At 39.6% G+C, this 11,245-nt stretch overlaps 2 protein-coding genes across 3 annotated transcripts; both read right to left on the reverse strand.

The window, feature by feature from the left end:
* Window positions 1-1,458: 1,458 nt before the first annotated feature.
* LOC121947730 (solute carrier family 25 member 53-like) lies at window positions 1,459-2,589 on the reverse strand. The gene is made up of 2 exons (XM_042492819.1): window positions 2,515-2,589; window positions 1,459-2,344 (listed from the first exon to the last, which is right to left on the reverse strand). The coding sequence occupies exon 2, from the start codon at window positions 2,335-2,337 to the stop codon at window positions 1,459-1,461; it is 879 nt and encodes a 292-aa protein (XP_042348753.1). The 5' UTR covers window positions 2,338-2,344; window positions 2,515-2,589.
* A 1,132-nt stretch (window positions 2,590-3,721) lies between these two features.
* On the reverse strand, window positions 3,722-8,409 carry prps1b (phosphoribosyl pyrophosphate synthetase 1B). Of its 2 annotated transcripts, none has more exons than XM_042493691.1 (7): window positions 8,095-8,409; window positions 7,490-7,673; window positions 6,667-6,765; window positions 6,309-6,433; window positions 5,956-6,129; window positions 5,586-5,745; window positions 3,722-4,844 (listed from the first exon to the last, which is right to left on the reverse strand). In XM_042493691.1, the coding sequence occupies exons 1-7, from the start codon at window positions 8,214-8,216 to the stop codon at window positions 4,752-4,754; spliced, it is 957 nt and encodes a 318-aa protein (XP_042349625.1). In that variant the 5' UTR covers window positions 8,217-8,409; the 3' UTR covers window positions 3,722-4,751. The 2 variants fall into 2 exon arrangements, with proteins under 2 accessions (XP_042349625.1, XP_042349624.1); XM_042493690.1 differs by having other exon boundaries at window positions 7,484-7,673.
* Between the last annotated feature and the right edge of the window lie 2,836 nt (window positions 8,410-11,245).

The raw sequence follows: 11,245 nt of genomic DNA on the forward strand, positions 1-11,245 counted from the left end.
CGTGACCCTTCTAATTTTTCTATGGTGCAAAATGTATTTTATGTGCTTTTTTTTTTTACAATGAGACATATGGAATTAAGTGATTTTGATGAAATATGGCTATTGTAAGCTAAGATCTGATTATGTGTCTTGAATGAAGCGTTCATCGCCCCACTTTTATTTAAGGACTGTTGAAAATTTGCTTTGATAAATTAAAAAAAAAAAAGGATAGAAAAACAAACACACGAAAAACATGCACTTTAAGACTGCTGGTGGGTTTGGGGATTCAGGGGGTAATAGAAATTATTAAAAAATATAACTTTTTAAAGTTATATGTTCCTCCCCTATAAGCCAAAATGAAACCACAAATCCCTCTCGAGTGCTTAAAAATGATTTGAGATGCCCCCACCCCACCACTCATAAGTAACAAACAGTCCCTAAAACCATTCAGCATTCATTTCACAGGTAGGTTATATGCTGAGGTCACAGACAGTCATCTGACATTTTACTTCCACAGTCAAACAGACACAGATTTATTAAATGAGCTACATTATGATTTTAGGGTGTTTTCACATTTGCAAACGGACCAAATGTGAAACCACCAAGTCCTTCTGGTGACAAACACTCACAGGATGTTTTCATACTTTTCATACTTGCTTAGTTTCCAACATACAAAACCCGCATGTCTATGGACACCCATGCAGACACGCGAGATCATGCAAACTCCACACAGAAAGGATCCACCTGCTGGACAGATTCTTGCCCAGGACCTTCTTATTGAGGGGCACCAGTGTTGACCATTGAGCCACTGTGTCCAGCCTTACTTGTTCCTGGCCTTTACTTCATGTGTAATATTTAAATCATTCAAGATTAAAATAGTGATAATACACCTTGAACATGCATCCATGTCCCTTTATGCACTCAAAGGGAAATTCCATGAGACAGATCAAGATCAAGCAAGTTGACATATCCCAACCTTTGATCCATCATATGGGTCCAATCTTAAAATTATGGATACTTTTTCCATACTGAGACTTTTCCATTTCTTCTTTCTACATTGTAATAAAATACTTGAACAAAAGCAAAACTCCTCCAGGGCTACAGAGGACCTTATACAACTGTTTTCATAGCACGAGTATTACTTTTCATGATGAGTAAACTGACTTGATAAGTCAAACTGGTGAAGTTCTCCTTTAAAACAATAAAAAGAAAAGGCACCTGTGAATCACTAGCACCTTATTTCTATAATTAATATATTTAACTTTGGTTTATGATAAATACTCGCACACCACGTTCAACTTGCTTGTGCATTCTGTCATTGGCTACTAACTCACAGGGAAAAATGAGAGTTAGCTGTGAGTACAACACAAGTGGCAAAAATACACACACACACACACACACACACACACACACCTATTTAAAATATATGCACTGATTTATGGATAATAAACAAACACTATAATCAAAATTTCCCAACTTTTAGCCTGAATGTTTCTGCTGCCTATCATAGATAGCGGTGGCGATTCCCCATGTAATGCATGATCTCAAAATAACCAGAGAACCTCCTCTGTACAGCAGAGCCACACTCCGCTGCCGAGATTCCCACAGCATCCTCCAACAAGCCATGACCCCCTTCACCTCCCCTCCCACCTGCGCTTGCATGTTTGCCACTAGCACAGAAAGAGGGTAAAGTGTCAAGCTGATTGCCATGGAGGTCAGCGTCCCTGAGATGAAGGAGGAAACCAAAGGAGGGAGGCCCTGTCCCTCCACAACTGCACACACTGGCCCCTTCAGGCCAAAGTATAGGGAGCTGCCAATAGCATTTCGGGCTGTGATGGGCAGTAACGCTCTGTAGTACCCTAAAGCTGGCGGCTGTGACTTCAGCCTGACAAGAACACTCTTCAGGGTGGGTAGACGGTGGTCATTTTGTCCATTTTGCAACACATTCTGGACACGCTCAAAGGGGGTAAAAACCACAGCTTCTACCATACCAGCACCAAACCCAGCAACAGCAGGCAGGACAGAGGTAGAGATGACATTTTGGGATGACAAGAGCTGATGCAGGAGGGTGTCCTGAAGGCCAAAGAGCAATGTGCCATTGAGAGTCCTCATCAGTAATGGTGGGGCCACGCCCCTGTAGAGCTTCACAGGTCCCTCTTTGTAGAGCTGTCCCACTGCCTGGTGCACTGGGGTGTTGTGGATTTGTTGACGAAAAACAATTTTGTAGACAGGGAAGACGATGAGGGTGGGGAGGGTGGATAGCAAGCTGGAGGTCCCTCCGTGCAAGTAGCTGTGGAAACGTACCATTGTGTCCCCGAGGCCCTCTTCATTTTGTTTATGGTCTGGACTTCCTGCCATCCTTGAACTGAGTAAAAATTAAATCACAAATCACTTCAGTGTCACTCTGATGCAGAACAGTCTGATACTCACCATCAGGAGAGAAATCCATGCACTTAAACAATATATGAATGTAATACATGAATTATAGTCTGTGATCAGAACCAAAAAGACAAATCATAGATGAAATTTACTCACCCAGTCACCTGTCACAAGGCAGAAAAAAAGCACAAGAAAAATATATATAAACCGTAGTGGCTACTTTGATGTCCCTCCGTTCATTGTTGAAGTTACAGGCACCACTCGCGTCTGTTGTCTCTCTTCGACACTGCACGTGGAGAGATAATTTCGGGTAATTCGTCCAGTTACGATGGCAACGCGTTTCCCCCTCGTCTGTACCCGAAATAGATGCCAAACCTCGTCCGACGATGTATAACGGGATCAAGACGACACCGTGCACTGAGCATTACTCTGCCGGCATGATCGGCCCGCCTCTGCTAGAATGACGATTGGTCAAGATGCTCCACGTCACGAGGCCGACGTTTGGTTCTTTTGTCTATCAATCAAAGTATTTTCTTTCTTGGGATTAAGGGTGTGTTCAACGTAAAAAAACAAAACAAACAAACAAAACACACTATTATAAGACATGCATGATTTCTTTTTCCTGAACTTACAAAAAATACTTACGTTAGGAGTCTAATAGACAACATAAGCTTAACATGTATTTTGATTTTTCATACTTTCAGTTTCATTGTTAAATTCTCTATTATTTTTTTAGTGTAAATGCTGCTTAAAGGCTTCTCTACAACACTGAGTTATTGATTTTCCTCACAAAAATGCTTTAGGCCAAAGGCTTTTAATTAAAGAATGTAAAGTATTTCGGGTCACCCCCTGAAAAAATAATAAAAACATATTTAGGACATCATCTAACTGAGTACGATCACATGGAAATAAATAATCAGTTTATCGGGCATATCCCAGTTTTGATCATATTTGGAATATGGTGTTTACATGCTCAAATGCAGTAAGGGGAAATTCCAGTAACTTGATCATAAACGGGTTACTTATGTCTATGTAAACATACTCATTGATCTCTGTCCAGGGGCTACAAATGAACCTGAGCTTTCAGGCCACTATAATAAATATATTGTGCACTGTATGTTAAATAGCCCTGTGATGGTCTGGCGAACTGTCCAGGGTGGACCCCGCCTTCCGCCCAATGACAGCTGGGTTTGGCTCCAGCCCCCCCACCACCCTTATGAGGATAAGCGGTTACAGAAAATGACTGTATGTTAAATAAACAAAATTGAATTTTGGTAACATTTTAATATTGAGTTAAAAGCCAATTATAAATAGTTATATGCTTAAATGTCTGTACAAATATCAGAAAAAAACAAGTGCCAGGTTTAAGATTTTACGCATATTTAATTTTTATTAAGAACACATCCTCAAATAACCAGTGCATTCACCCTGCCGAGCAAACACAAAGGTTTGGAATATGCACATTAATGACAAATCCTTCCTCCAGACATACAAAAAGACCAACATGAAAAACAATAAAATTGCAGGTGAACATTTCTGAAGGAAGCTCCAGCCTGCAGAGACCCCAAACTAAAAACCCGACAGCTTTCTATAGAAAGACCTTCAATGCTGAACCTCGAGAGGGTAAACCCTGGACACTGGGAGAACCCCACTCAATGAAGGGCACCTCAAGAGTTGAAAGAAACATCCCAACAACATCTTTTACAGCCTGATAAAACATGTCAAAATTCTTCATCTTGCGAGAAAATAAACAGACAAATAGGAGGGGGAGAAAGGAGGAGACTGGAGGAAAAAAAGTCATTCTGTTTCAGACTGTTGAGGCACTCTTGGTTGAGTGGAGCTTCAGTGGCACTGTAAACTAGTTCAATACACATTCACTTCATTAATTAAAATAATCTTTCGAACAGCAGAGGACACAGGAGCAACATGAAATACTACACTCGTTCATTTAAACAAAAAGCACTGTAACAGCTTTATAGGGCAGATGCTTCTCCTGACCACTGGAGCCTGCCAGGGATATAAGCTCTTTGACAACAGATCGAAATGACTCCTGGAGAGGGGCAATGGTCAGGAGAAACTCTGTGCCTAAACATTATGAAAAGAAAGACAAAGTTCACGGTGGATAAACACTTTTTTATCCAAGTACAATAAATATGCTGGCCTAACTTAGTAGCTTGCGATTGCTTTGGTGCCCAGACATGACAGGACACTGCTCAAGGAGGAAGGGACTCAGGGGAGTGGGGTCAGCATTAGTAACAGACATGACAGTTCATTCTTTGCTTTTTTCATGGTTAGTTAGCAGAACATCTTTGCTCATGGTTGTGTTTGGATTGGGGATTTCCCTCTTCTCTTTTTTGGTGAAACAGCACACAGTAGATGCTAAATACCATTTGTTACAAGGGGACATGGCTGAACAGGTACGACACAGACTCGCCGTTGTGAGTTCTACGGATGGCCTCTGCAAGGATCATGGAGATGTCGATCACCTGGAGGGAGAGAGGACAAGATGCTATTGTTGTAACTTGACTGGATTATTTGTTTACTGACACAAACTAACAGCTCTCCAGTTCATATATTGCAAAGATTTCAAAGCTGTACTGGTGCTCCATGGTCGCAAAATTTGACTAAATAGTCGCAATCAGAGCTCTGCAAATACAACCACGCCTCACCTGCTCACATTACCACTCATTAAGTTAGACTGTTACTGCAGCGCTGTTAAACTTGATGATTAATTCACTTTAAGCTGGAAACAAACTAACAGCTCTCCAGTTGATATATTAATAGCATTTGCAAATCACAGTTGTGTTCCATGGTCGCAAATTGTGATTAAATAATCAAGGCCTGGAGCTCTGCAAAAGCCCTGTTTTGTGTGTGTGTGTGTGTGTGTGTGTGTGTGTGTGTGGGGAAGAGAGCTGAAGAAGAGAGCGAGAGAACCGAAATACAGATGGCTTAGGAAAACGACGTGACAATTTATACTCAATGCTCAGTGCGTGCTTTGTTCTTTCTTCTCTTGGATTATCTCTTGTCCGGCACCTAGCCTTTTTGTTGTCTAGATGTCCGTGCTTTTGGTAACTTTTGTGAGGAGTAAAAATAGCAACTTAAAAAAATTCCAGCTTCTAAAATTGAGAAATTGTACCATTGCCTGTTTTCGACATTAGAAGTAAAATGGATAATCAAAATGATCAGTTACAATTTAACATATACAAAGATAAGTGATGTATCCTGACCTGGATTTTGGGACAATGCTTCATCTTCTCCTCCTGAGGAATTGTATTGGTGACAACGACAGCTTCAAAGCAGGCATTGTTAATGCGCGAGATAGCCGGGCCAGAGAAGATGCCATGGGTCAGGATGGCATACACCTTAGTGGCACCAGCAGAAATTAGTCTAAATGAAGAGAAAATGATAATGCATTACAAATCACCACAAATGGATATATATTCTGAAACAGAGATCTCCAAAATGAATACAATAATGATCCTTTTTTGATTTAGTTTGACATCAGGACCATAGAAACCACTGGCTACTGTGACTGTGCTCAAGTCTTTTGTTATGCTCCAAATTTGTTTACCACTAAAGGTATATAAAGGTGCTTACTTGTCAGCAGCATGACAGATTGTGCCACATGTGTCAGCCATGTCATCCACTAGAATAGCAACCCGATCTGTCACATCTCCGACGAGAACCATGCGGTCCACCTCGTTTGCCTTTTTCCTCTCCTTGTGAATAAGGGCAAAGTCCACATTCAATCTGTCTGCTATTGACGTGACCCTGCAAAGGGAAAGTATAATGTCAATGAGTTTGGGCTAGTGTACATACAAGTGTGTACACATCACATGAGAGCCCTGTCAGAGATATGGAAAGCACACAAAAGTTTAATCTTAAGTAAATTCCAAAGGAGATGCACAAGGGTAAAACTCCTACAGTATGCTAAGGGGGCAAGGGCATACCTTTTGGCTCCTCCTGCATCAGGTGACACAATTGTACAGTTTTTCCATTCAGGGATGTTCTCTTTGATCCATTTCAGCACAGCTGGCTCTGCATACAAGTTATCAACAGGGATATCAAAGAATCCCTGGAAAAGATAATAGAGAAATATTGACTGGGGTCACAAGATGCACAGTGGCTAGAGGGAAAAACAGAAGACTCATATCTCCCTTTGTCCTTTCTTGACCTTTGTTGTTTATATAAACTCAAGGCTATGAAATTCAGGTTTCTTATGTAGGTGACATATAATCCAAAACACATACTAGAGGCATGATATTGAATGAGATACACTTTTGTTTAGGTCTGTTTTGTGTTGCTCACCTGTATCTGTGAGGCGTGCAGGTCCATGGTGATGATATGGTCAGCGCCTGACACCGACAACATGTTGGCCACCAACTTGGCAGAGATAGGAGCACGGCTCTGCAATGGAAATAGATCTCTTCAGTCACATGGAATAAGTGGACTGGCAAGCAAGGCTTGTTGCTAAAAATAACTCTTAACCGAGAACTTAGCCATTTGGTTAAATGTTAACGTTTTAGACTCTGGACTTTAAAATTAACATAATAACAAAATATATTTACTTTGACAATTGTTAATTTCAATTCTATGATGAGCAATAGACAAAATCTACTAGTGTGAACATAGGATGACTCAGCACTTGAAAGGCATTCTGTTTTCATTTCACTCAGCTACAACATTCACAAATAAGGTTAAAATAAACATTTTTGGCTCAACTGTATGTAAGTATGGCTTTTTATACAGGGAAAATACACGTATTACTTTATAACTAACTCAGAACAAAATCCTGGATGATATCTAGTCTCACATCTTCATTATTTAAAGTTAAGATTTGGCAGTAAAAAGTGCAAAACATTCTATTCATGCAAAATGATGCAATGTCCTTAAACTGTTGGAATGAGAGCAAATAATAGGGAAATAGCAAATAGCTATGAGCTAAACACAAAAAAAGATGGAAAGTGCAGTTGGTTCAGCAATGCATACAGGAAAAGGGGAAGGAAAACAAACCAAAACAGAAAGCAAATATGCCTTGGTTACTTATGGACATGGCTGCAGGCTTCTCGTCATGATGCTGGATGGCAAATGGCATGACAGAAGTAATTAGACAGATATCCCTCACCCCCACCTTGTCCTTCTTGTCTTGCCGGGCGTAGGGGAAGCAGGGGATGACAGCTGTGACCCTGGAGGCAGAGGCAATCTTGCAGGCGTTGATCATGATCAGCAGCTCCATCAAATTGTCATTGATCTCCCCACAGCCACTCTGCACAATGTAGACATCTTCCCCACGTACACTCTCCCCTATCTCCACACTGGCAGAGGAGAGAGGTGACAAGGCAAACAGCACTTAATGCCATTTAAAACACCATGGAGATAGATGAGACAGGGTAAACAATGGCGTGTGATCTGAACATGGGTTAAATTGAGTAAAAGAGCAACATGTTGAGTCAGAAACTTGCAGTCTCAATACAAAGAAATGTCATTATAGTATCAGTTTATTGAGACAACTTAAGTGGCTTTGTTGCTCTGAACTGACCAGACAGGCGGCTAGCTAGCACGAGTCTTTAGCCATGCGTGGACTACAAGTTCCTAACAACACCGCGCGGCAATTTCACCGTGACACCACGTTTTTAATTAAATAACGTTACATGTCGCTAGACTACAACATTTGCAAACCAGGTAAACCTCTGATTATAAGCCTCTTTAATGTGGCCACATCGCTTAATAACTCACCATGTTTCCTGGTTGCTAAATTTCTTCGTAACAACCTTCCCCAGCTCGAGACCCAGGCGGTCTGCTATTTTCTGAGACAGGTCCGGATGTGAGCTACCGCTGAATATTTTTATATTCGGCATTTTCTTGCGGTCCAGGGCGTCGTCCAGTCCGAGCGGGCAGCGGCAACGAGCTGCTGTCGAGTCAGAAGAAGAGAAGGGTACGAGACAACAACTGGAAATTGGTCAACAGTTGATGAGCAACTCTTGTTGAGCCGTAGTGTGTTCCCTACCTATCCACCATTATGTCCCACAGATCATGCGAGCGGCTCTTCCTCCCAGGGTCGCGCGCACGCTTTCACTTACGTTCTGCCGTGATGACGTCATTCTGGACAGAGGAGCCAAGAACAGGGGCGCGCGAGCTTAATAATGAAGAGGTTTCCTTAAAAATCTTGCATCAAATATATCTTTCAAAAAGACATTGAGAGAGTCCGGGTTAATAATAGCAGTCTTGCACGTTCTGTGAATCAGAACATGAAAAAACTTGCCATTTTAAAAATAACAATGTATAACAGAATATTTTGGGTGGATATTAAACTTTATTTCAGATGGAGAAGTGGACAAACAATCCAATTGCAGGATAAAGACATTTTTATTTTTGTTATTTTTGAATTTTCTTTTACCTCAGCCTTTTGGCTTCTTTTTGTATGTATGGTGTTTTTCAATAAAGAATTGATTTTTTTTTTTTTTTTTTTTTTTTTTTTTTTAGAAAGGCGCTTGAGCGAGCGAGGCACATCCAGCACTCAATACTGTGAGCTCCCCCTTCAGTTATACATATTACTGCTGCAGACAAATCGTCTATTTTCTAAATTGTTTAATCAAAACACACGGATAATAGTGACGCTAGTTAATGGTTTTAATCAGAGCCCTTGTTTATTCTAGTGCAGTAGTTTTAATCAGGTTAAACATTACGAATGTGCGTCCGCTGGAAATGTGGGCTTCGAGAATATTCACCAGCTTTCCTGGCACGTAGAGGACACCACCAAAACGCCAAAACACCGTCCACATTAGCTCTATGAGCTTCGGTGTTGGATACGGTTTATACAAAGTAGACAGCCCGTAGCATACTCAATTCAGAAGTGTCAAAAGTGCATATTCCCCTTGTGTTGTCATGAAAACTAACTTTAAAAAACATCTTGCATGAGCCTGGCATTCCCTTGGGGACCGCAGAGACAACATGGCGAACTTTGGGGACTGTACTTCACCAAAATGCAGTCCGGAAAAGTGGTAAGTATAAGCATTTTTCACAGCAGATATTTGACCAGTCATAGTAAGAAAATGAAATAACTTTAATGGATGTGCTCTATGCTAGTGTGGCAGTAAGCCAAGACAGTGTGTGAGCATGCACAAAACCAGGGCCTTGAAACTGAAGCAGCTAAGTGGATTCAGTCATCATTAATTTAATTATTTTCACCCGTACTTTTTATCCTGTGACATGCCATATTATCTATTATCAATAAAGCCTATAAACTATTACTTTAGGTTTGGTTGGTGCGAAGGCCTAATATTCTGAGTGTTATAGCCAGTGGTGGTATGTAACTACTACATTTTCTCAAATATTGTACTTGAGTACAAATTTTAGGTACTTTTAGGTAATTTTAGGTTTTAGGTACAAATGAAGATTTTCACATTAGAACTTAACAAGAGTGTATAAGATATGTTTTGGTATAAATTAAACTACCAAACAGTTTATACAACTACAACTGAAATGAGTAGTTGATTAACCAATTAGCTGACTGTCAGAAAATGAATTTACAACCATTTAAATCATTTCCTATTTTATTTTTAAAATTTGAGCTTCTGTGTTTTATTTTTCCTATAGCTATATGTCTAAATATAAGATAATTTTGCGTTTTTTTTAAAACGTTTTTTTCCTGTCAAATTTGCATTTTGGGGAGTGTGTTTTCTATTTTCTTTTTAATAATTTTGAGGTTAGGGGATGTTTTATTCTAATGTTCTTTTGAAATATTTTTATTTTTTTCTGCATTTGGTCCTTTTAATACTTACAGTACTTTTTCCTGATTATTCTTAGTTACTTTTCCTTAAGTAACATTTTTAATGCAGGACTTGTTCTTTCACAGTGTGGTATTACTACTTCTACTTAAGTAAAGGAACTGAATGCTTCTTCCGCTACTGGTTGTAGGCTCTAACATCCACACAACGCTGTATTTTTACTGGACTATGTATCCAGTTTTGTAAATTTGTACAACTTAATTACAGTGTTTTTGGCAAAGAGACTTCCTGGGGTTTGGCTCAGGCTTAGTAATAATAGGAATAACACAGAAAATCCCACTTTAAGTAGCCTAAACCTATCTGAAATGTAAATAACACAAAACCGTTTTACTGTCAGTTGTAGGTGTTGTGTCAAGGTTTACATTGTTGAGTCAACATTAGTTTTTGCCAGAGGTATATGAATGACGCAACCGCAGCAGTAAGAACTTGCTGGCAGCAGCGAGAGAGACTATTATCTTTCAAATGACGTAATTAGTTTGAAGTCACCCTGTCACTATACCGCAAGTTTTCTGCATGCAATGTCATTTCCAAATTCTCTGAAAGACTTTATATAATATACTTTATTGCTTGTAAAACATGAGTTACTTTGTACACAGACAGGAGACCACAGTGACGACAAGATCATTGACAGTAAATAAAGACAGGAATGAATAGGTGCACATAAAGAAACAATGGATTAAGCCATGACGGGCTCATCGTGTGAATGAAACACAGACAAATCCACACAGTTTAGCAAAGCAACTGAACAATGACAACCACAGAAAATGTTTATCAGAATGTTAAAATGTTCAAGTGCTGATGGGAGAACATAGTCTGATATTTTTGTTTATAAAAATAAACATGTCCCATGCTTTATACGTGTTATATACTCATTAAAATATATGTTTTGCTATTAGTCTCTATGTTACATTACTACTATAAATAAATTACCTTACAGACATGTTTTATCTTTCCCTTTTTACAAAATAGCGAAGAGTTTGGATAAATCTTAATGTTACAGGTAATGTTTTAAAAGTGTTTCTTATTCTCTCAAATATTTTATTGTACTATTTACAGTGTAGAATAATACATTTCCATTCTGAATATCATTTGCAAAACAT

This window comes from Plectropomus leopardus, chromosome 9 (assembly GCF_008729295.1).
Source record: "Plectropomus leopardus isolate mb chromosome 9, YSFRI_Pleo_2.0, whole genome shotgun sequence".
Lineage (NCBI taxonomy): Eukaryota > Metazoa > Chordata > Actinopteri > Perciformes > Serranidae > Plectropomus > Plectropomus leopardus.